Here is a 26,627-nt window from a genome sequence, read left to right as displayed (position 1 = left end):
GCATATGCCTGTTCAAATGTTTCGCTGTAAATTTCAAAATCCGCATAAAAAACGGACAACGTTGACTCACACCATTAAAATAACATATTTTATTATATTTGTTTGAAAAATGACATTTAACACGCGTTTCCCACATTTATCGTCAACATTGCAGACATTGTGTACAGGCATAAGGCCGGGCAGCTTGATACTTGGGGGTCCTGCCAGTTGTAGGCGCTGTTCCAAGCAAGCTGCAAAAACACAAAATCGATTGTTTATTTTGTATTTGTTTACATTTTCCAAGCGAACAAATGGCGTCTACTTTGATATCGCCTATGGTGGATTATTACAACGACGAAGAAGAACTTGATAGCGTGGACGACGAGGACGATCGGAGTTTCAGGGGAAGAGACTCAGAAGAAGGTACCGTTAAACGAATTGACCATAAGCTCCCCGACCGTCGGGCTATGTCTACTTGTTGGGAAACAAACGGAAACGCGCGAGAATTGCATACATTTAGCATTTCTTCAAGGCGGCGTTCAAGGCAATCCAATATTTAGACTTAGCTGTAAACACCTCCTCGTAATGGCGCGCACATACACCATTTTAGCACATCCAAGTCATTTTTTTTAGTGCCCGTTCCCAAAAGCTGGAAAGCTAGTGCGCGTCTTGCAGCCAGTTAGCACGTTGGCTACATAACAAGGTAGCTGCCCGCCAAACGAGTCCCTGCCGGGGAACGTTTCAAAAGCAGGTGATGTAAACACCATGAACCGCTCACACCGACTGGACCTCCCCGTACCGGTAGAGCCGGTTACCCGACGACACGGTCATTTCAACATAAACTCCTGCTTGTTTACACGCTAACCAGTTAGCATCTCATTGCTCGCCTTACGCGCAGATCGGCTTTAGCTTACGTTATCACCCACACTGGGCTAGCGTTGTTATGCAATACGCAATAAACATTGCAGTTATTACGTTCAAGTGGACCTGCCCAGTTTCAGACAGATTGACCCCATAAACCCTTTTAATAAATGGTACTCTAAAAAAAAGAGAGAGAGAGGGGGGGGTGGCCGCACTGCGTTAATTAGCCAACTAGCTACGTAACGCTAGTTCTGAGCATTGACAGGTCACCAGACGGGCGAAACCCAGCGTGCTGTGTCCACCGCACTGCCCTTTTCACACCATCCAGCCACACTGACGGGATTGCGGTGAAACAGAGAGAAAGGCAGGAGGAAAAGGCGAGGCGATGACAACACTACAAGGTTAGCTAGTTTACACCGACACCGACTTCCCCGAAGCGTTACAGCCGGACTTCCTTTGCTGCTCCTCCGGATGCGTTGACGGTGCTGCCGTGCCCGACCAGGCGAGCTCGAACCTCGGGAGGGGGGTTCCTGTTAAATACCGCAGACTGCGCTAACTTAAGCTAGCACGTTAATGCTAACCGAAAATGAAAGCTGCTGTGTCAGCTCAACGCGACCGGGCCTTTATCCTTCTCTTCTCCTGAGTCGTTTGGTTGTTTTTGTTTGTTTGGGGTTTTTTATATTATTATTATTATTACCATTTAAGGGCAAAGAAGACTCACCCGGTACTTGTCAACTTTGGCTCCCAAGTTTGCCACATCGCACTTTGCCTCGGTTCAAACATGCTAGCCCGGTCTGAGAGTTGTCGCTGTGGGACTGACAGCACGGCCAAGTTAGCCGGGGGGACCGTTTCTGATTTAATCTGACCATGCGGCAAATCCCTCTCCCTAAAACTCATAGCTGTCGCTGTCGTTATTCATTCAATGGATTGCATTTAAAAGATCACCTTAGCTTTGTCTAGCTTTAGGTTGCTGGGGGCTTTTTTTTTTTTTTACATGTCGATCCGATTATACACAGGGAAGGATCTTTTCGTGTCAAACACAGGATTTTCTCCCGGTCGTGTAAGCTTCCCAATCCCGAGGGCATTCCCAAGCAGGGTGTTCACCATTACCTTTCCACTGCCACGCACGTCCTTTAGATGTGCACAGATCACTGCTGCCTGTCTGCCAGCCTGTCTGAAGACAATGCCCGTCACATCAAGTGTGTTTAGGGGAAATTTCCAGAGTAAAATTCAACATTGTTCTGGTGGTACAGCATGCTGAACTGATCACCTGGGAGGGAGATTTGAATGTTAGTCTTCCAAAAGAAAAAAAAAAAAAAAATTAAGTTAATTATTCTCATGCCATTCTCTTTTCCAGACACAGAGGATGCCAGTGAAACAGACCTTGCCAAGCACGATGAGGATGACTATGTGGAAATCAAAGAGCAGTAAGTGTGTTTTGTAAACCACGACTCAGCAGTTTTGACTTTAATAAAACACAATTCTGCACCTACTTGGGGAAACAAAGTCTGATTACACATCTGGTTTGTTTCATTGTAGGATGTACCAAGACAAACTGGCCTCCCTGAAAAGACAGCTGCAGCAGTTACAAGAAGGTAATCACTTTTTTTTTTTTTTAGTTTCTTTCTCTTCTTATGATCGTAGTCAGGTTGTTTCCCAATGTGAGTGACTGGTACAATTTTATCTTGTGGGATTTGAGTGAGGCTGGAGGACTCACTGGAGATTTTCTCTTGAAGGGCGCAGCTAAATCCTTTATTATTGCTTATGGTGGTGGTGAGAGATTACATTATCAGGGCCATAAAGTCAGTTTCATAGGATGGTTTAACAGTCCATCTTTACTCTCTGTAGTTAAGGAACATATGATAGCTGGTGACAAACTGTCCTCCACCGAGAGCAGCTCGTTTTAAATCATCAAGGTTTTTTTTATTTTTTTACTGATACAAAAAAGGGATCTGAACTGCTGACTTGGCTTTTTAAAGGTAGCGTTGCACCATCAACCATGAGTTCAGGCTGATGCTGAGTATAGAAATTGTGGAGTGACGTATTGTGGGCTGTTTGCAATTCCAAATGGAGGAATAATGTGGGTGTAATCTATTCTGGACTGTTAAGGGATGCTGGGAATAAAAGGCTGTAAGGTCAGATTCCAAAAAGGCTGTGTGACATAATTTAATAAAGTTGATTATTGCGGGCTTTGAATAACCACAGAATTTACTTGCATTCATGTGACACAAAAATCGAAGTTGCAATCTCACAACACAACAAAACTCTTTTTCTTCTTTGTTTCCAGGTACATTACAGGAGTATCAGAAGAGGATGAAGAAGCTGGACCAGCAGTACAAAGAGAGACTCCGAAATGCAGGCAGGTTTAGAAATATTTAAAGACGGAACACTTTGTGTTGTTTCTCATGTATCTACACAGAGGGGAGATTGTTCATGTTCTGGAGTGCTTCCTAATTTAGTTTTGGCTTGATTGTTGAAAGGAGAACATTGGCACGTCAATCAATGAACAGTGCCAGCACTTAACTCTTAGATTACGGTTGCGTGGAAAGGGCAATAAGAGCATGCAATGTGAACACAACATAAAAGATTATTGAAAAACAATAGCTTTTAACAGAAAGCACACGTTTTTACTCTCTCGTCTGCTGCAAGTGAAAATGAAGTCAGGTGGAGATGTTTTCTCATCACAGAACTTTTAACATTCCCAAGATACCTCCTTGTATCTTGGGAATGTTTGGAATTTGGAAAGAATATTTTTGACAACAATGCTGACATTTTCTAACACAGCCTTATCTTATATCCTTATCTACCTTATCTTCAGAGTAAGTGTGACTGATCAGCCTGCATGTTCACCACACAGTCTCCTTCCTTTGATTTCTAAGTGCCTTTAGAGTGTGTAAAACAGATTTTTGGTGATTGTGACTTTTAAATGTAGTAATTTTTATTTTATCCTCAATGGTCTGCAAAAAAAATTAAAGAAGAAAATAAGCCCGGATTTGGTAATTGGCCCACAATTCTGACTTTTTGACAGCTAATCATACAAATGTCAAAGATGCATTACTAATTACCAAAGACTTCATTACGTTAACCAGTGTTTGTTGTTCATTTGTCAGGAGGATTATGAAAAAAGCACTGAAACGTTTTTTGATTAAAGGGGGGATTAAAGCGAGGAACCCATTCAATTTTTTTTTATCAGTTTCTCTGGAAATAAAACTGTTAGGCTTAAAAAAAAAACAGATGTATCAATGGTGTTGAGATCAAAGACTTGCAGATCCAGATATAACTCTGGGTCTGATTGACGTACGTTGATGGATAGCTTCCTTAGGGGATCTGTATACGTGCTAGCTGCTGTCCTTGTTTTTCAGGTTTATAGAGAAACCTGTTTGTTTGTGACTGTTTTGCACCATGTGCTTAGAGGCTCTCTTTTCCAGTCAATGATGTAGTTAATATTTATTCTAAATGACCAATCATGTTTTTCTTTCCCTCTACAGATTTATTCCTCCAGCTTGAGGTGAGTAAAGTTCATCTTGCTGAATCGCAGACTGTAGCTCATATAGAACTGACCTTTACATTTTTGGAGTATTACAAGGAAAAAATCACCTCTCTTTCTCTCATTTCCTTCTTTTGACCTTCTACAGACAGAACAGGTGGAGAGGAATTACATCAAGGAGAAGAAGGCTGCAGTGAAAGAGTTTGATGATAAAAAAGTGGAACTAAAAGAAAATCTAATTGCAGAGCTGGAGGAGAAGAAGAAAATGATCGAGAATGAAAAATTAACAATGGAGCTGACAGGAGGTAAAGGAGCCGGAACAGGCATATTAGTCTGGAAGAGAAATGGGCTAAAAATGTATACAAGTGAAAATGAGAGTTATTCTGTCTGCGCACTAGTATTAATCATAGAACTTTTCAGATATAGTAAATCAGGGTGTAGCTGTTTGCTGTCTGAAAATTTGCATATTTATTTCTAAAGTCAGAGTAAAACAGGGTCTATTTCGATGTTATTTACAGACCTGTTTCTTTCTTTCATTCATAGACTCAATGGAGGTAAAACCTATTATGACTCGGAAGCTGAGGAGACGGCCCAATGATCCAGTCCCAATACCAGACAAACGGAGAAAACCTGCACCAGATATCCTTCACATAGTCAGTCCTGCAAACTCGGATTGGCTACGGTTACCTCCCAAATTAAATGGGCCATTATTATATTTAGTACAAGCATTTTTTTTTTCTTTACTAAATGCTTTGTCTCATTGACAACAAGCAACATGCAATGCATTCTAGTTCACTGATTGTTTCACTCAAAACAGCCAAGTAGAGTTTAGAATTATGAATGATTGCCATCTTAGCTGCATAATGGAAGGGGAAGGGCTGCCAGTGTGTTTTCAAGCGTTTGTTCTTTCATTTGTGTCGGTGCTTGACAATCACACCAACATGTCATTTCTGGTAAGTACACAACAGCGATGTTTGATTTGAGACTGCCCTGTGTACACAGTGTCCCTCATGAGTGTGTACCAATGGAAGTGTCTCACTTGAGACAGAGCAAAAGGGAACATAGGTCATCATCCATTTAAAAAAAAACAAAAAAAACAAAACACTTTCCTTAACTCTTCAAACCTCAGCTAAATTATTTGTTAACAGATGAACAGATAATGGAAGATCTAAGAACACTTAATAAGGTGAGTAACCCTGAATTACGCAAGTTACTGCTGAATGTTATTTCTTCTAATTAGATTTAATTAGAACATTTCACATCCTCTCTTTCACAGCTTAAGTCACCGAAACGGCCAGGTATGTCAACTTTTTTTTTTTTTTTTGTGTGTGTGTGTTTCTTGTTTAGTTTTTTTTCCGTCATCATAACACAAATCAGAAAAAAATACAAGTAAAAGCTTCTCAAATGGGGGCCCAGTCTGCCTCAGCAAAAATAATCTCTTCCACAAATCTTAATACCTATATAAAAAGCAACAGATGGTAAATTAAAACAGCTGCAGTAACGAGGTCTGAAGATCTCAGCTGCTCAGAGTATAGAAGTTAATTTGCATGAATCCTGAGTTCTGTAGGGTTAGTCAAGATTTTGTTTTGTCATTTAGGAAACCACAGTCATTGGACCAGCTTGGTCCACAGGATGGACCTCAGAGATGTGTTCATTAAACATCTTTAGATTAGCCTGGAGGTGGATTGTCTTACCTGTTTCCTGTCTTTTTGCTAAGCTAAGCTAACCAGCTGCTATCTATCATATAAGAGATGAACTGATAAGTCTGTGAGTGTTTTCTTGAACCTAATGAGATATTTCTCCCTCTTTAGTGTCTCCATCATCCCCTGAGCACGTCCCCTCGGCTCCCATTGAGAATCCCTCTCAGCGTTACGAGGCCCGCATTGAGGAGGGGAAACTTTACTATGACAAAAGATGGTGAATGTGGAATTTTATCTCCAAAACACCTCACGTTTGTTATTTTTATTTTTATTTTTTTTGTTTTTCTCTTCCTAATGTGCCACCTCTCAAATACCCTGTGTGGCCACTAGGTGGCCACATTGCCACAGATTTGATGACTCGTCAAAAAAACTGGTTCTCAAAAGTCATTTTACAACCACTTTGCTGGCAGCCTCTATTTATCTGGCATGTAGAAAAACATATTACTTGGGAGCTGCTGAATAAGTGCTTCATGCCAAGTTAAAAGTACATAATCGGACGTAATCATAAGTAATCTGAATGGGGTGAAAATTCTGTCGTATTAGCCGCTGATGCACGCGGAACAAGAGAGGCACAAGCTGTGAGGTGTGTGCATTTTTCCTGCAGTCTCATTTGTTTGTTGCTAAAGAAGACACCACCACTGGAAAACCTCCCAAAAGAGCCACAGGCAGATTCATGCATCATTATTCTTCAGTGGGTTCTTAATGATCAAATGTTTTGGTTGTCATTCTCTACACTTGGGTCGGTTTTGTCCTCTCACAGTTTGGTACCATTGAGAAAAAAATAATAATACACACACACACAAAATTCTCTTTCCACACCAATTATCTATTTTGTGGCCTCTTAGGAGGAGTTTTAGTCAGATTTCCCATCACTGCACTAATGCCTACCCAACATTATTCACCATTAATGTGAATTTAACACTTTTTCTATTTGGTTGTTTTTTGTTTTGTTTTTTTTTTTAATTATTATTGTTTGTTTATTTTTATTTTTTCTGTGGACAGGTACCACAAGAGCCAGGCCATCTACTTGGAATCAAAAGATAACACAAAAATTAGCTGCGTCATCAGCTCAGTGGGGACCAACGAGGTGAGCTCCGGGTCTTATCCAGCTCCTGTTCCACACAGAACTGGGTTTACTGATTTTAAAACTTTGGTTTTAATCATAAATCAACACTCAACTCGGTCTGGAGCAGCCAAAAAGAGAGAGTGCAATCTGAGTTTATTCCGCTCCACAGCTTTATACCAGCATCAAACAGCTCCATCCAACTTTGATAGTTTCAGACCAACATAGTTGTCAATATCCGTTCCAGTGTTGGGTAGGGGGCGGGGCTTATGTGATAGCCAGTTAAGTGATATTCTAAGTTTCCTTATTGTGATGAAGGTTTATTTATTTTGCTGTATGGAGCTCCACAGTCATTCAAAACATGTCAGAGGTTTGACTTGCCTTTGTCTAGTAACACAAACTCGAATAACACTCGATGACCATCAGTATGAAAATGAGACTTTCCAGTGGACATGAAAACGAATGCATAATTTGAATTTATTTCCTGCTCCTTGGATCAGGAAATTGATCGTCTTCTCACAAACTGGCTTGTGACAGATAGCGGAATATTTTAATTGACACATCTGAACCGGCGCCAGACTCTCTCTCTCTGCACTGTTTGTCAACAACTTACACTGAAGGATTTTCTTCACCTCTCCTCTCCAGATTTGGGTACGGAAGACAAGTGACAGCACGAAGATGAGGATCTACCTTGGACAGCTGCAGAGAGGAGCGTTTGTCATCCGCCGACGGTCGGCTGCATGAAATCCCACTCCCATTTTTTTTCGTGTTGTATCTATTCATCCATCAGTTCCCCATTTGGCGAATCTCAGTTGACGCTTCTTCATCCAATACACTACTCCCCCTCCTTCTAACAGCACAAAACACACATGCAATCACGGTTATATCATGAAATTATGTTTTTCCCCGGTAGACCAAATTCTGGTGTGTTTAGAGTGGTCACATACACGGCTGAGTCTTTCCCAGCATTATTTGTCACTATGTGGCATGCGTATCAGGCTGTTAGTAGTCATAAAGGAGGCCACTTTGATTCTCATCTCGGGCTGTTGACATAAACCTTTTCTACGCCACACAATCTTCTTTACATTAATCGTTAAGTTATTTTCCTAGAAGAGTTTTGTGTTGACCTTCAGGAACTGTCTTCAAGGCTTTCAAACTGTCTCATTGGTGACTCATAACGAACCAGGAACTGGGAAACCTTTCTGCCAGGATTTAGTGGTATTATTTCCACAGAAAGACACTGATTAGACCTGGATCTGTCTTGTGAAATTGCATCTGTTCCTTTCTGTCATGCCATTTTCAAAAAATATGTCTTTTGCACTGTCATCAAGACATGGAAGCTTGCCATGCTTATTTGGAGAGAAAAAAAAAGTGTATTTTGAAGATTTTATGTTGATATTTTTTTTATATCCTTTTGTCATCCTCTCCATATGCGAACAATCTGGATTAGTTCAGCTGTATTCTGCATGTGGAGCATTAAGTTGAATATTGATTTGTACTGTGTTCCATTTTATTAAAATGTTTTCTGCCTTTTATTAACTTGGTGAGTTTGACTTGGAAATATGCAACAAACAGCCGGAATTAGTTTTGTGATTAGAATGGAAAAAATGAAGATGAACATTTCATCCATAAGTGTGCTTGGAGCAAATATTCAGTATCTAATTGTGGTTTGTTACGAAGCCTGTTCCGTAGCCTCTTGGTGAGACCCGTTTCCAGGTCTGAAAAACATCACTACCTCCTGGTTCAGGTGTTGTTTTTCCACCTTGTTTTAACAACTAGACGACTTTTAATGAGCTCCCTGCTCGACATGCACCTGAGGAAAACTAATGCCATCACCAGCTGTACATGCTAACTGTGCACGCAAAGTATGTACATTGAATGTGGAGAATGGAAATAATTTAGGAGGAAATATGTAATACAACAAAATTCTGCCGATTGAAGACGATCCTCTAACAGGGAGGAACAGCAGCGGCATGACAACATTGGAAAACCAACTGACTGGTCAGAGCAACTGACCCTAACCCTAACTTCAGGAGGTGACACAACATGCAACCTTAACTCCAGCTGGCTTTCTACCAAATCGTGATTTTGATCACATTTGCAGTAAGTTTAAATGCAACATGAAGAATAAACTGTTCACAGGGCAGAAAGATCATATCATACCTTATATATATATATTATATAAAATATTTTCATTGTTATGCACTGCTCACAGGCTTAGATATTATCTTTAGGGCACATAGGGCAGGGCAGTTTACTCTAAATTCACATGTTGAATTAAGTGTAGCTGGGTAAAGATGTGAATTGCTGTGTATGAATGTTTTTTTCACACTTCACCGTTTACTCCATGTAATCAACCTGACCAAGTCACTGCTCTCAACCTTCACTTCAGTCTGTAAACAGCCGGATTGTTTGGCATTCAGTGCAGCCTGCGGTTTCCCTCTTGTGTCCTGTTGCTTTAACTGGATGGCATGTTTCACTTTGCCTGACTTAATGACAGAGCCTGACAAGGTGGGCAATTACTGTTTTGCCATGCTGCACAAAATGCACAGCTCATCTCAAAGGGCTGGTTGTCCAGAAACCGTCAGGTGTGATTGCTTGGTCTCTGGCGGGAGCATGAAGTGAGCCGATAGTCAATGTGATGCCTGTCTCCTCCCTTTATTGCTTCCCATGTCTGGCTTTTGGTTAAAGCCAGAATAATATATGCTAATGTACCCTATATGACACCTGCAGGATATGGACTTCCTGTGCGTTTTTTTGGCATCAGTCTCGTCCTTCCACTGCGTTTCTGCATCTTTAGGCCATTTCAATTGATAGAGAATCAGAAGGTGGGCCAGGGGCTGCAGCAACACTGAATTCAAAGAGACAAAAAAAAAAAAAAAATCACAAAGAAATACCACAAAGAAATGAGAAATAAACACAGAGAGGCAAGTCGATTACAGAGACAGACGAAAAATGACCACACAGAGAAAAAATACCCAAAACGCACACATAAATAGACACAAAATGAGCACAGAGACAGAAAAGAGCCACAACACAACAGCTACAAGGAGACAAAAAAACATCCACAGAGGCGTTCAATTGCAAAATGACTAAATGATGGTGTGACTGTCATTTTGTGCCCTCCGGGTGTCCTGCTCCTGTGTAGGAAGGACTGGGGACTGTTTACATGTAAGTCAGTCTCCATTTAACCATCACGCTGCAAAAAAACAACCACAAAGAGATGCAAAATAATCACAATGCAACAGTACAAACATAAAATGACTAAACAATACTGTCGTTTTGTGTCTCTGGGCGTCTTGCTCCTGTGTGGATGGGGCCAACTGTCAGACAATTTCAGCGATACGACTGAAGAGCAGCTATTTGGAAATATAAATATCTGCTCTTTAGTCATATTTAATATTCAACAGTTTTCTTATTTGGTGTTCATTTGTCATACAAAATAAGAAATAGTATATGTTAACTACAACCGGGACACAGGGCTTCTAATGTGCGTGTTATCAGTTGATTTGAATGGTTCGGATTTCACTGTCAACTGTTCAGAGCACTCCCACCTGACATCAACATCTCTGTCACGCACCGATTTCACACATTTAAGTGGCATGTCGATGACCCACTTTATTGCCTCATAATCCTCACATTTATCCAAGCAGCCGCCCTCACACTCTCTTCTTCACACCCCTGACTTTCAGATGATCAATTTCTTGCTCTTTTGAGTAGGGGATGGGAGCTTTCACTGCAGGTGGCTGTTTCTAATGTCTTCAATCAATATGCTGAATAAGCAAGTAAACAAGTAGGAGCACTTAAGCATTTAGACAGTTCTCCAGTGGTGGATCAATTTTTGTCCATTCTCCAGGGTGAATGGACAAAAACAAAAACGCCTGCCGACACTCGACATGCACAAAACAAAAAGAAGCTCTCCAGCCTTCCATGACCACAAGTCGTTACGGTGCTCCTACTGTGGTTTGGGTTTGTTGCTAAGTCTTGCTGGAGCTGTTATTACTCCTTGGTGGTTATTGCTTGTGTGCATAAAAAGTCACTCGGGGCATCAATAAAAATCCCCCTCACCAGCCACAGTTCCGGCACGGAGCTCCGTCTTTCATCCTCTCCCCCATAAATTGCGCATTTGCTCCACTGCATGTCAGCGCTGCGATGCATGGCTGCAGGGCAGAGGGCTGCAATCTCACTTCCCTCTATCTGGTGGGAACCAAGTGGGATCCAGGCAAACTTTGATTTGCTTCTAGCGGTCTGAAGAGGAGGATGATGATGGTCGCTCCTTGACAACCCTCCTGCTAGGCCGTGTGTGTGTGTGTGTGTGTGTGTGTTTGTGCCTGCTCCTTCCAGTTTATCACTCTCTGGCAGGTTTGCACTCAGTGAGGAAGTCATTTAGTTTGCCAGCTTCTCATTTGACTCTTAATATTTGACCCCGGGGCTGTGGAATAGAGTTGCATCCTTGCTGGACCATTTGCCAATGTGGATCATTTTAAACATTCATGTTGTTAAGCAGCTACTGCTCGTTACAAAATTGGGTCATCATATCTGTTATTTATACACATAGAAGTATTCTGTTTAGCTGCTCTTTTGATGTTACGCACTAAGACGGCATAACATAAAGCAGAACAAAGTTAAATAAATCATCCATCTCAGAGGCCGCTGTGTGAGCCTCTGAAGTGACTGACTGTATTTTAAAAAAGCGCCTGACGCTATCCTCAGATTGACTTTCGCTGCTTGTTGAAATCTGTCCAAACAAAGCAGACGCAAACATTTTTAAAAGCTTAACCCCACTAACAGTATCCCCTTATTATTTCTTTCTTTTTGTGCACAAAGAATCTGCTCAGTGAGTACCCCATTAGAAAAGTACTCTTCCAAAATAGTGTCTTTTCCCCCACTTATTACAGCCGGGAAAAGTTAAGTTTGGACAAATTAAACCTCTCGTTGTGTTTTTCTCCCACAACCCTTCTGCTAATTCAAAGAGAATTGCCTAATGATGATGGTCTCCTTTAAACATCTATGTTTAGCATTCTAAGCACTTGCAGCGTGTCTTGCAGCCCACAGTTTCAGAGGATGCAGCTCCTTTTTCCAACTTCCTGATTGTTCCTAAGTAGCTACCCGTTAACGGAGTCTCTCCGTTGGCTACCTTTAATAAGTTTTGCTGGCCACTTCCATTTTGACCTCTCCTCGTTGAAACAACACCATGGTCATGGTGGTCGTGGAGCGAATACAAGCCCCTGTATCCTTACTGACCCTCCTCCTGTGTCCACTGATGGAATATTATATTGCTTTGGATTTGCTGTGTGTGTTTGGTTCAGCAGGCGCCGTGTAAATGTGATATATAATTTGAAATGAAATAATTTGTTTTTAGCGACGCATATTTCTGAATAACCAAAAACAATGATAGAAAAAGTGATGGAAAGTCCATTTATTCTTCTGATTCTTCACCTAAATATTGGCAGTCTGAGACATATTTCAGACAAAAAGCTGAAACTCTATTATTCTGCTCTCCATAATCCAGCTTTTGTACAGTCATCCACCTCATGATGTATGGATGTCATGTCCTGTCGTGCCCTAGTCATCCCCCATACATCGACATCCGACCTCGGATGAGTACAGCATGTGACAGTAGACGAGGCCACCGTGGCTGCTCATACAGAACAGATGATTTTTAGAAGGAATGGAAAAAGAATGGCAGGTAATTTCCACAGTTTTTAATGGCACTAGTGGTGGAACTGCTTGCTGTAAGGTATAGACAGGTGGTGGAGTGGCCATTATCAGGTGAGAGAACACCCTTATGGGAATTAGCTCTTTTTTTTTACATATATTTATATCATGTGCAATGTCAAAGACAAGACGGAGAAGTAGCTCCCGAGAACCCCACCAGATCCACAGAGGCAACCAATTCCAGTTTACAGGAATTAGCACATATGACCAACTGGCCGCCCTCGCTATGATTATTCTGATGTGACAAAAGATCTGATATTGTGTGGCAGAGAGCTGTCATGAATAATTTAACGAGGTAACAGAGTAGTTTAGGACTCAAAAGGGGAAAAAAAGCAAAGAGACTTCATACCAGCGCTGAGGCCAGCGTGGCTTTCTGTGTCACAAACATTCAAACCCATCTTCAGAAGCACACACACTGAAGACAAGTGGATGCAAACACGCTGTCAAGGATGACCTTGGCTCTTTGCTACTTCGCACACGGTGCATGTTTTGATATTTCTTTCACTCATCAGAGCTATTGAGCAGTCCTGAATTAATTCTTAACACCCCTGGCATTAACCTCTGAGAACTGCGAATGAAATCATTGTCGCTCTTTGCAACGGAGACCACATTTCTACTAATATCCTCTCAACCCTCGGTATTAACTCTCGTGCTGACTCTGGGCCCAGTTGGGAAAGTGAGCTCATTCTTCCACTGATAAGATTAACGCTGATAAGACGAAGTTATCCAGCGAGCCATCTCAGACTCTCCACACAAGGCTCCCAAAGGAATCTTCCACTGTAGCCTCTCTGGAGGTGTATCAACTTAATGCATATTTTATTCAAGGGCGTTTGGCGAAGAAACTCGTGGGCAAAGGTTGGAGGGAGCATTCATGGACTGAAGGACGTGCCACGCAGTCATCTGTAAATAGCTATTCAGGAAAAAAAAAAAAAAAGTTTGTCATGCAATTTCTTCATCCACAGTGCTCCATCACCTCAGGTGAAGTCCCTGCCTTGAAAAGACAGATCACGTTTTGCCTTCTGGGAGGCGACCAGGCAGGCATATGGAAGATGCTGCTTACGAATAATTCCGCTCTCTGTTCAGCTGCTGCTGTAATTCAACCGTATCAAGGTAAATAGATACCAGCCTTTCCTGAACTTCATCAGACATGGGCAAGGGCAATATCAGGAAATAGTTTGACACTGTGAGAAATATGCTCTTTATTTTTTTCTGCCCAGAGTAATGTGACAAATTTGATGCTGCTCTTGCGTGAGTAGCCAGCATCGCTCAAGAAGCTGAAACAGGGAAAAGAAGATGACCTGATCAGCTAACATCAATTCTCCATGATGTTTTTAATCTGTATAAAAATCGAAGTGTCAGGACAAAGCATAGTGTGTTTATGGGGGATTATATGGCACCCAGCCAGTAAATAGTCTGGATCGAACACGCTCGTTTCCTTTGTTTCCCCTGTTTTCTGTCTTTATTCTAGGCTGAGATAAAAACTGGTTGGCTTTAGCTTCATCCCAACAGCACAGGACTCAATCTTTTCATCTGACTTTTAGCAAGAAAGTGAATACGCTTATTTTCCCACCTAGACCTTTAAAAAGGTGAATCAGAAAAAGCGGACTGTCGGGCTGTGTGTACATCAAAGCAGCCTGCTAGCTCAGACACTAAATCTGCCTCTGATGAGCAGAGACATCCAGGAAGATGTAGCTGACTCTGTGCTTCGACTTTCAGGCCCTGGCACATTTTGTCAGACTTTTAGAGTGCTGACTGTCAAATGTTGATGTCTGTCTGTTCTCACCAGAAACACTTTCAGACCGGTGAGAAGATATTCTACCTCATTACGCATCAAAGTTTTTATGGTGGAAAAAGCGGCTGCTCTGACCTCAGTGAATCTGTAAATGCTTTAGAGTTCAAATGAAATTAAGAAGAAGAATCTTTTGTTGTCATTGCGCACACAATGAAATTACATTTACACTCTGAGATACGAATACAGGCCCCAAGACAACTACACACACATATTAGGCCCCATATTATGCAAACACGCAAACAGGTTCCAGAGCGAAGGCGCCGCCATTGCTCAGTGCACCAGGAGTGGTTTTTCAGGGGATGGTGCCTTGCTCAAGGGCACCTCGGCATGGAGTTGGGCTGGCACCTCTCCATCCACTGAATCCACATTCGGCATTTTGTTGTCTGGGCCAAGTCCCAACCCACTGAGCCCCAGGGCGGCCCCGAGGCAGCCACGTTTCAGTGTTCGGGATAGTGGGACAGACACATCCTCACTTTTCAGCTGATAGGTTAATACTGCTGAACTGGATTAATAGCAGCTCGGGAGAACAGAATAAAAGTGCATCAGATGAATTGAGGGTTGCCATTTTAAAAACGGCAGAGGGATGCTGTTATCCAGGATTTACTTTATCGCCCTCTTATTCTCTGCTCTGAGAAGAGTGGGAACACTGCCACAGATCAATATGTACTCGTATCGTCCGGCTCTGAGGCCAGTGGCGGCCTCAGATGCCAACACACAGTGATCTCCATACTGCATTACATATTTATGATTCCCAATCAATAACGAGCCACGGGGTGGACACTGAGAAGTCTGTGGCAACCAAATGAAGGCATCACCTTTGACACCTGACTTAAAACACGCCAAACTGAAGCTGTATTTTATAACTACACGAATCAATACTTTTTCTATGCATAATTAATGGAATGACTGTACGTGGTGCAAAAAAGTTGTTGCATTTAACAACAAATCAGTCAAGTGTCTCCCCGAGCCATACAGGCTGAATAAAAACAGATTGAAACTGTTAATAGGAATGAAACCAATATCTCACTCTCACTTTGGGATTTTCAAAATATAACAGCACAAACCTGGACCCAGCAGACCAGCTCCGCCGCAGCCCGCCATTTTGTGTTCGCCAGCTCTCTCCAGAACATCACACAGGCGTCGCTCCACCTGTATGGTTGCTCTCCCGCTTGTTATCTGGAGGAGATCTCACTCTGCGGTCCTGTCCGCTCACACATCTGACGGACTACGTATAAAATGAACTATTGGTGTGAGTATCAGGGATAAAACCAGCCGGGCTTGTTAAACTAATGATCAAATATCGACATCAGCGCTGGCCTGAAAAACCCAAAATAATTTTGGCTTGAAAACAATCTCATTGTTGACCTCACTGTGACTTTCAGCAGCATCAGGCAGCTGTTTCCACTATCTACCCATCCATCCATTATCTGTGCCACTTATCTGAGTGGAGCTGGAGACAATCCCAGCTGATGATGGGGGAGGACGGGTGAACCCCGGACAGGTCATCAGCGTATTGCAGGGCCAACATACAAAGACAAAGAGCCAATCACAGCTAATCTCCTAACTAACCTAACGCACTTGTTTTTGTTTTTTTGACTGCAGGAGGAGGCCGGAAAACCCACGAGAGAACCCACGAAGGCACAAGGAAAAGAGGCCTCAGGGGATCGAACCATCAACCATATGTAGCCTGTGAAGTCAGTCAAATGTGAGAAGGTTAGAAGAAGATTGTGGCAGATCATGAGGTTGGATTTTCAAATGATGCTTGAAGCTGACTGGGCCTCGTTCTATTGGAAACATTATGGATAATGGCAGAATGATGAACTCATGACCCGTCACTTCCTGTCAAAATGCTGCCTCGTCACCCATGTGAGCATGAGTGTTCTCCCTTCCATTGTTATTAACTCAAATTGAGCTTGAGCCATTTTCTCCTGTTTATTGAAGGTAAAAAAAAAAAAAAGAAAGAGGGAAAATGGACGTGATTAAAGCCCATTGATTGTGAGATGTCTTCACCGGGCATTGAGGAGCACTCTGAGTGCCTGCCGATGCCTCATTTAGAGCGGAGAGGACGGGATAATGGATTCCATTGCCGTCCCCTGCCTTCTTTATGGTTTGTGACAAAGCCCGGGTGTCATCAGTTTGATGGCGGTTGTCTGCCGTCGGTCACTTGCGATTCTCTCGCCTCCATCCTGACTCTGCAGCTGCTGGAGCTCTTTCAGGGCTGAATATTGGCTGACAGCACAGCCGCTGTGAAAAGGTAAGAAACACACAGCCTGCTTCCAAAGATTCAAGCTAATAAAAAGTGAAATTTGCTAGCCCCTATGACGCCTCTGCTTCCATTAGCTTTATTAGGTCTGAGTGCAAAATTACTTCCAATTAGCATTTCCTCGACAACGTACTGGCTATGCATAGTAATAGTCCTCTCCCCTGGCCTTTCAGAGGTAATTTTGGGAGCAGCTCTGTCTGGTCTGTGGAGGGAAGCAACTTTCTCTCTTACAGAGCGACAAAAAAACAAGAAAAAAAAAAAAACAAACCCACATGTGGGGTCTCTGCGTGGATCTGTACGTGCAGTGAATTTTAAAACTCTCTTGCGTTTGAACTTGGCCTCAGTTAGCAAGAAAGGATGCTATTTTCGACATTGTTCCTGAAAGATTATTTCCTGAGTGAGGAGATGAAAAGCAGCAAGATGTCTCTCATGAACCAAGCGCCTGGCAGGCAGCACGCTGTGCAGGCGATTGCCATGTCCCATGGAACACAACATCTGTTTCCATTAGGTCCGATTATAGCAACACCCCGTCTCAGAACACATCAACCGAGCTCGGGGGTTTTCGACGTCGCATGCTGATGACTTCACTTTCCATCTGCCACAGTTTGAGTAATGGCGAAGGAAAATGTCCAATTCATTGGAGAATGAAATGCAATCACGTATGCTCTCACAGTGGAAGCACATCAAGCTGCGGAGCTTTTTCTAAGACGCTTTCTGAGGATTGTGACACCAAGACACTCTGCGTCTGAAGCGTTTACAGTTGTCTTGATAAGCCTCTCAGTATTAAGGCTGAGAGGTGCTCACAAAACAAGCAGCATTATGTGACCTGACATGAACAAGCTATCGGCTCAAAGCGTGGTTTATATTTATTCACTTAAAACAGCTTGGATGGTGGTCTCTCTTTTTTTTAGCCGTCAAAGATCAAAAACATGTGATCAGATCTACAGGTAACAACTTCATCAGTGTGTTTATCTCCATCATATACTAAGATATACTAAGCACTTCCTGTTAACTACGACCTCCCTATGGAACCTGCCAATCATTCACTGACTGGACAACATAAGAGCCCGACAACAAGCACATTCATACACAGACGGCAGACAAATAAAACACAACTTTGAGTTGTCTTTGTGTTGTGCTGAGCCTTCAGAGCAGCTTGAGTGTGATTGATTCTTTTGACTCTACTGGAGGGACGGACACCAATCGTCCAAAAGATTTCCCCTCATCTGTTTAGTCGAACGAATCAGTCCAAATCTCCCTCCAGGCGACTGAAAAAGGCCAATGAGTGTTCAGTGACTCTCCCTTCCCCGTGGACGGGCATGCCATCCTGTTTCTCCGCTCATTTTCCAGGTTCTTCTTGTATTTTGGCACTCATACTTCCCGACCATGTGGAAAAAGGTTGTGAATGTACCAGAGTGCGGGTTAAGCCGACTCTGTCCGGCTGTTACATGGGGAAGTTACTTCAGCATACGAAGGCTATATTCCCCAAGATGAACGTTACTTTAGGCAGTTCATACTGTTCCTCACTCCTACAAAAGAGCCTTTCGTAGTTATACTAAGCAAATCTGTTTAAAGTGTTTGAAATGGCGATGTTATAATAAAAAAAACATCCGATCTTAAATCTTACTTACTTCTAGCTCTACACTATAATTGAAGAATATTTTTTTCCACAATGGTCCTATATATGGATCCCACACATGGTGACCCCCCCACCCAGCTTTCAGCTTTTAGCTGGGTATTTAGCAAAGCACAAATTTAACACCGTTTTCACAAGTTTCGCATGTTAAAACAACTCTGCTGTCAACAATTTGTGGAGTGCAGTGTAATTATCCAATATTACCTTCTTTAGCTGATATATAATAAAATCTGTTGCTGTTGTTGTGAAATAGTGTTACTTTCACCCCCCTGGACTTGTTTGAAAGCTAAAAGCCTATTTTGATCAGTTTTTAACCTCAAAGAAGAAGTTTCAGCTTTAACAGCAGATATTATGACATTTATAATGATATTCTAGAGCCTCCTAATAATGTGAAACTGAACTGCAGTTACAGCAGTTGTACATCATGTTAATGATGCTCAAGTTCTTTTGTAGGGCAAAATAAACACTGTCCAGTTGTTTTATTTAATATCTATAAAACTATATTACAGCCATGCAGGGAAAACTGCCCACCAATGGACCCCAGACAGATGCAGGCTGCAGAGTATAACTGCTGTGGCCTGAGGCTCTCAACGGAGGTCTGACTGACTGAGGCAATGTTTAATGACGCCGGTCTGTAATGACGGCCAGCATGAAATGATGCTATTTATATGCAGCGTGAGCACTTACCTTGTGTTTATGGCAAGAAGCATCAGGAATGTTTCCCTCCTCAACATTTTGCCTGCTGCAACGCGGAGGGAGAAATAAAGACGTGAGCTCGCCGAGCGGTCAAAGTTGGACTCCAATCTGTAATATCCTGTGATTAAAGACAGCCACTGGAAATGAGGACTGAATTTCATGGTCTGTTTTGTGAAATGATGGCAAGGTACATTAATGACATGCATATCAAAATGATGTCCAATACACCTGCCATGTGTTTTCATCCAAAATGTCTTGCTGTTGAAGGTTAAAGCCGAAACTTGTCGAAAACAGAGTCACATCATTATTGCATTAAAACGAGAGAAGCTTTTTAATCAAATCATGTATCAATATTTACTGTCAGAAGTTGCTAACAAACCTTAATATGTAATACAGCCTGCTCTTATGGTCAGTGAATTTATTGCAAAGGTTAAAAAATATTTTATTTTTTTTTTTTTGGTCACTTCAGCTAAAATATTGCTGTTTATTGCTTCATGGGAGTGCTTCAAAGATGTTAAGTGGCAGTTTAAATAGAAACACCCTGCTATAGCTTACATGCCTTTCAGAGGATCATATGTGGAAGAAACTGGTACAGTAGCAAACTGCAGATCGTCTTAAATCCCTCCTTTTCCACATTTCAGCTTTACGTGGAGCTGGGGATGTTACCAGCGGTAAAAATGATCCATGGACTAGCAAAAATTAGCTTTCAGGTACTCCATAATTCCCCTGCTGGAGTGAGAAGGCCAGACCATAATAACCCACAGAACCCGCAGCCTTCAAACAGGCTGTGCTTCTGTGCTAACCATCTGAAAAGCCGAAGGTAAGCCAACGGGCCAAATGTATCATCAGAGGCTAAAAGTCACACCAATTAGCTCAGTCTAACACATCCAGGAAATCTCCTTCCAGCTCAACCTGTGAGGTAAGTTGTAGTACCCACAATCCTTTGGTGCTCTCATTATAGCTGTTGAAATGTTAAAAAGAAAAAAAATCAAATGATTTCCATCCTTATTATGAATTATCTTCTTTAACGCTTCATCTAAAAACACATTTCAGTACAATGGACACTTATAGAAATGATGTAAGTGATTATTACCACATATTGTTGGTGAATATGTACGTACATGTAAAGTGTGAGACTGTCAGCAAAGAGGTGCAGAAAAAAGTTTTCAGATATCACATTGTATGTGTGCATGTGTGTGTGTTCGACCGGTGCTGAGAATAGATGAAAATATTTTGTAGAAACGAGGAGGGAGCGTGCAGAGTTGTATTGATGCAGAGTGTATCATGTTTTGAGAGACTGTGCTGCCTTTGCAACACAACCTTTCAGAAATCAAGTGAGACGGTGTGTGACGGTAGCAGGGAACTAAAGAGAGCCAGAAAAACTAAACGAGAGAGGAAACATGATCGAACAAATCTGTCCACGAGGACTGAATGGTTCATCATCACAGGGCTGTCACTCTGTAAATCTAAAAAACTCCTCAAAAACAAAATTCCCCAATAACTCGATAAATTAAACATTTCTTTTGACACACAGTTACTCATGGATCAAGGTCTGTTTTTCCTGTAGTACCTGGTGAGTACCCAGGAGAAGAAGAACTCTTAGTTAGCTGCAAATTGTTTCCAAACAGTTTTACTTCCAGGAGAAACGAGACGTTCGTGACATGGAACTCATACCTGAGGGAGTAATGCAAGAAATTCAGGATCTGTAGGAAAAAAGATGACAGTGTGAAACAGCGGACCTGATCAACTCCACCGCCGTAGTTATTATGTTATTAAAGGTGTTGATTCGCTCAGAGCCCAGATTGAAATACATCAACAACTTGCTTTAAAATGTATTAAAAATAAAATCATCCTCTTTGACGAGCCATCAACATCTGACACACTTGAGTGAAAACAGATTTCCACCAATAAATTTCTCAGAGCATGAAAGATGTGACGAGTTTTCACTTTCACCTCTCCGTTAGCGCCTTAGCCTTTTAATTCTGTTGGCTGGGCTTTCAGTTGTTGTTTTTTTTTTTTTTTTTTTAACTCAAATGGCTAAAAGGCTGCTGCAGATTTACAAATCTATCTGTACATTCACAATAAGCAGCACACTTTTGCTGTTAGCGTCCTCATTAAAAAGTTGAGGGAACTAAAAGAAAAACTAAGGATGCATGGCTAAAACAGACGTTCAGTTAAAATCAATTCACGTGGTAATATGTTGAAGATGATGGATGCTGGATGAGAGCACATTCAAGTGCATCATGTCAGTGTGATGAAAATATTTCAGACGTGAACTTTCTATTATCTTCCCTTTAAAAAATATTATTTTCTGGACACACAATGAGAAGCCCCAACGAATTTGACACTGATTGCACTCATTAATTCTGTTGAAATTACGCCATCATGAGTTGTATGATCAGAGAAAATACTTTTTTATGTTTGATCAAGGCAATTAGCACTCACTTTCTGGATACCACCCGCCATGCAGCCCAGAGGGGACGAACATTTCAGGAATACATTATGTAACGAATCAGATTAGTCTTTTTTTGTCTCAGGAAACGCAGAAACTGATCCTTTGGAACTCTGCAGCTTGGTATTTCCTGCTTTCCTTCCAGAAATGGAACCCAATGTGAATCGTTCAATACAGCAGTCAACAGCGTCCGTGTTGGTTTTTCCTCGTACTTTGGAAGTGTTAGGGTTAGGGTTAGGGTTAGACTTCTTTATGTACAACAGCTCTGACTGCTTCAAATGTTGAGTCCGTTTGCATTTGGGTCACGTTTGAGTCTCTGTATAGGTCGAAAGCGTCAAAAAGCAATGAGTCATAAAGATAAAACTTTTTTTTTTTTTTTTTTTGAAGTGTAGGCAGAGACTTGGAAGCTACCTTGCAAAAGGAAATTAGATTTCTACCAAATTTTATTTTTTACCTTCACAACTAAACCTTTTTTTTTTTTTTTTTTTTTTGAAGTTGTGGAGCATTTTCAGAGACGGGCGTCACTTGCTGACCGATATAGTCTGTGAAGTACGTGCAGGGTGAAAAAGAGCAACCACATACAGTAATGGAAGTCTATCTGAAGAAGGGAACATCAGCACACACAGTTTGTTCTTTTGGCAGTGCAGTACAGGGACACCACCAAAATGAAACCAAGGATCTTTTCTGAAGGTTCTGAAAACACAGCTAGGCAAGTAAAATTCCTGCATTTCAAACTTCACCCGAAGTCATCACCCACAATGAACTCAAGCTTTGTAAAAAGCTAGTCTAAAACTTGGTGATGTGAAATATTGTCTAATTTTTGACAGCAGTTGAATCTTTCCAAGCTCATCGACAGACGACTTCACGAGTACTATGAATATTTTGCACCCACCACTCTCTATGTGCACCTGTAACCTCAACGAAAAAAATATAAGGTCGATTTTATGTTAAGTGTGATTGGAAAACAAACTCAATGAATCATCACAAACACTAGAAGAGGAAAGGAAAGGAAAGGGCGGCTGCCAAAAAACATCAGTCCTGTGTGGGGAGAGGAGCTGACCGTGAAATATAAAAACACACAAACAAATAAAAGTCTTCGTTGAAATGAACAACGAACCCTGATTCCAGTTCCATGTCAAGACGAGAGAAAAGGTGGAAAAAACTGTTCATTCAGGGATAGAGGATTTTTCAAGAAGGAAAGGAAAACATCAAATAAACTTTTTGAGGAAAGTTTTTCGTTACTGACTTTGAATTCACAGCACACTGCCCCAAGAAAAGGTCTCACCTACTTTTCCACCCTGCAAACAAGTGCCCTGTAAAGTATGTGTTGTACATTTCTCTCCACAAACTGGAAAGCTTCTCCCTTCTCGAGTCGAAGCTCTCAAAGTAATTGCAGCAGCTCGGAGAGTGACAAGGGTTTGCTTTCAGGAGGCTATTGTGCAATGCATTTCTGCTTTGTGTTTTCACCGTTCTTTCATATGTGCTCAGCTGCCTCCATTTCTCCAACTCCTCTGCACAATCAGTCGGGACAACTTCACAGCGCCAGATGTTGTGCCGAAGCCTTGGAACGTGTTTGAGCTGCAAATCGGTGTTCGTCAATAGCCACAGAATTTTTATTTTGAAAAGATCTGTATGCATGAAAGACTTCTGCCTTCAGTGACCATTTCTCTTCTTTTCATTTACTGGAGAAATATTTTTTTTAATCTTAGGTTTGGAGTTACGTTTAAAGATGAAGTAGCTTCTCCGCATTTAGATTTTCAGATTAAGTGGCAAAAGGTTCCTTTTCTGTTTTATTAACACATTTGTGTCTTCTACACAAATGCAACAGTTGGCGTATTATTAAATCCATGTTGGCAGTTGACTCATTCCACCATCCCTCCGCAGATGCAGGTCGTACGTATCTGAACCTTTTTGTAATCCAAATCCAAATATTACAGTTTTGATGAAACGGTGCTCCGCTGTACTCGGATGTCTTCCTCCATAAAAATCTCATCATCCGTCTTTTCTTCCAGCTAAGTCCTCTGCCATTATCACTGTTATCCTCAGGTTATCTGCCAGACGATTTGTATTCAAAAAGAGTTTGAAGCAAATTAAGACATGTCGTTATTAATATACGGCAGACTTAATGAGCGTTGAGCCCACCCACATGAAATGAACCTAGTTTTTTTTTTCTCTTCTTAACAGGGGATACAGGTCTCTCATTCAGACTCACAAAAACACAAAGACTGGATTTATTTGTCTCACCGGGACCTGAAAAAAGCAAAACCTCGACATTACTTTTCAGTTTGAGCACCCTTGAAAACGTTGAGTGTTAGAGGGCTGTTATGATGTAGAGTTTGTCATTTAAGATATTAGCATCCACATAAACTGATTTTTGTCTCTGTGCTGTGATATAAACAACAGAGGATTCCACAACGCCACAGTGACCTGTGGTCAAACATGAGACACAGACACAGAGGATATAACGTACTGTGTTGATGTTGACTCCCGAGGCTGTGGAGGAAAGCTGCAATAAAACAGCGAGACGCAGAAAAAAAGCCCACAACAAACTACAAGTAGAACAAGACAAACATGTTAAACAAAGAAGCCGATGCTGCAGGTAGTCAAAATGTTATGTTTGACCTCACAAGGATTCACACAGTTCCTCAGATCAGCTGTTGGTGGCAGCAGTGAGCTACAGCTGGTTGTCCAATGAAAAGAAGAGGAAGACGGCAAATCGCCGATGAAGGTTCGGCCATTTTGAAAAGGCGCTTTTAATATTAAATATTAAATTGGACTTGCAATCAACACTCCATCGCCTCTAGACACAACCTCAAGTTGCCATGGCAACAGAAGTAAGAGCTACAAGCGTACGTTGATGTTGTAGACATGATGAAATCGAAGAGTTTGCTGCTGTTTCGGCATCACGATCTGTCATCTGTCATGGACGCCATCTTTGGCGGTGAAGGTGGAGCTGTGGAGGAGGGAAGGTTGGCTTTCACTTACTCCGTATGGTTTTGTCGCCATTCCTGGTGCAGCTCATGGATGCCCTTGGCCTATTTTCCTCTAAACGGGAGCAAAATTTATAAGCTGAACATCACGTTGTATTTAACAAGACCCAAAATTAGTGATGGAGAACATGTTTACTGAGGTATTAAACTCAGTTAGAAGTGGGGCCGCTTACCCATAGACTTCAATACCATCTGAATTTTACTCCCCTCAACCACTAGATAGAAAGCAGGTTCATTTTTATATTCAGTCTTTGGATTTCGGCAGAAGATATACGGTCGTTGGTTTAGGTTAAAATACAGCCCAGCCTCCTCGTCACCTCACCGCCTCATTTTTCTTTTGCTTTTGTCTTAAATACTACTGACAGTAAATTGTGACTGACCTTTCTGCCCCCCTCCCCTCCCCAGAAGATGCTTGTCTCACAATGAAAATGTCTCATACTGAGTGATTTACAGTTTAAATCAGAGGCTTGGATGTCACTTGCTGTTGTGCGGAGTAGAGTAAGACCGGATGAGACGTGGCACTGAACAACGTGTGCGCTATAAAAATGACTCCCAAATCTGCTCACAGAGCTCACAGACGCTAATGCCGCCTTTGGAGCTGTCACTTATAACGCAGACAGGCTTTTTTTTTTTAAATGAGGGCTTGGACAGGATTTAGTCAGCGGACTATATCCACCTGAAGCTTCATTATTTGAGTCAGAGTCTGAGAGGATCATTGATTTGCCCCGTGCAGCGGGCCGACACTGACCTGAGGCCTCTGATCGCTGACCGGGATCAAACCGGGGCTCATCATTTATCCTGTGGCATGCTGCTCGCGCCGCACTGCGTTCCTTTCCTCCCGTCCTCCTGGAAGTCACAGCTCCCCTTTTTTGCTCAGCTGCCTTAGCATGCAGAGCCAAGACAAAGAAGGACGCCGTCCTCATGAATGATGCAGTTGCCCTCCCGTCTCGCCTGATGACAGTTAAAGGACAGTGAATAAATTCAAGTGCTCAGACATGTTTTGATATTGAGCCAACGACAACAGGATGCCCTCAAGCAAAATTGAAAATCCTGAACATCAGACCGCAAGATGAAAATTGCCTCTAGATTTCTTTTTCTCTTAATGTGAAATCAGTTTCCTGTAAGTTCAGTTGCTAACCGTTTGTGTATCATCTATGTGCTCTTTGCAGCGTTGTGTCTTCCACAGCTCTGCCCTTCAAATGTGTGTTGGAGTAGAAATAACTGCAGACACTTTTAGTTATTTTCACTCTCTGCTTCGAACTTTCAAAAGAGTCACCCGGAGCAGTTTTCACATAGCAGGTATTAAATGGCTGCTGGCCTTCCCATCACCTAAAACCGGCCACATACAACGTCTTAAAAAGTGACACCGTAAAGCCACCGAACATAAATCGTGTTACACCTGCTGAGTGGTCAGGCCTCAAGTTCACTTCAAAGCTTGTTATGCCCCCAAAACGGTGGAAAGATTGAAGGGGATAAAGTTCAGTCGCTCACTTCCTGTGTATCTTTTTTTTTTCTTCTTCTTCTTCTTCCTTGCTAATTTAAGAGGTAGCATCCCGACATAATCACTGTTTCCTTTCCCTCCAGGGGGGAACACATCCATCCCAAGGTTGTGACAGGCATTTTAAAGAACCCCCCCCCCCACCACCACCACCACCACCCAGCTCCAAACCTTATCTGCAGCAGCAGCCACCGCCCCGTGTTTTCATGCTTTCCTGACACGACTTCTCACCAACTGCTGATAAAACAACCGAACAAAGAAAGAAAAAACAAGACAGCCTGAAGTATTAGCTTCCTTTGGCTTGATTTGTTTCCTCATTGCGACACAAGAGAAAAAGGCGTTTTTTTTTGTGTATTAAAGAGGCTTTGAGAATCAAAACGTACGAGGCTGCAGCAACAATTAAAAACCACCCAGCATTACAACAGGGTGACCCGTGTGGTGTCAGGATGTCTGCACAACAAAAGCCGATTAGGAGAAAGGCCACTCAATTCA

General features: G+C 42.0%; 1 protein-coding gene across 3 annotated transcripts; it reads left to right on the top strand.

The window, feature by feature from the left end:
• Positions 1–207: 207 nt before the first annotated feature.
• On the top strand, positions 208–8,620 carry suds3 (SDS3 homolog, SIN3A corepressor complex component). 3 transcript variants are annotated; one of them, XM_029511476.1, is made up of 12 exons: positions 208–402; positions 2,198–2,267; positions 2,380–2,435; positions 3,128–3,199; positions 4,329–4,348; positions 4,476–4,632; positions 4,871–4,966; positions 5,452–5,513; positions 5,604–5,625; positions 6,139–6,244; positions 7,030–7,114; positions 7,736–8,620. In XM_029511476.1, exons 1-12 carry the CDS (start codon positions 291–293, stop codon positions 7,832–7,834), a joined length of 957 nt encoding a protein of 318 aa, XP_029367336.1. In that variant the 5' UTR covers positions 208–290; the 3' UTR covers positions 7,835–8,620. The 3 variants fall into 3 exon arrangements, with proteins under 3 accessions (XP_029367336.1, XP_029367337.1, XP_029367335.1); XM_029511477.1 differs by lacking the exon at positions 208–402 and adding an exon at positions 452–1,241; XM_029511475.1 differs by lacking the exon at positions 208–402 and adding an exon at positions 1,845–2,039.
• The last annotated feature ends 18,007 nt before the right edge of the window (positions 8,621–26,627 follow it).

This window comes from Echeneis naucrates, chromosome 9 (genome assembly GCF_900963305.1).
Source record: "Echeneis naucrates chromosome 9, fEcheNa1.1, whole genome shotgun sequence".
Lineage (NCBI taxonomy): Eukaryota > Metazoa > Chordata > Actinopteri > Carangiformes > Echeneidae > Echeneis > Echeneis naucrates.
This window is presented reverse-complemented; position numbering and strand designations above follow the sequence as displayed.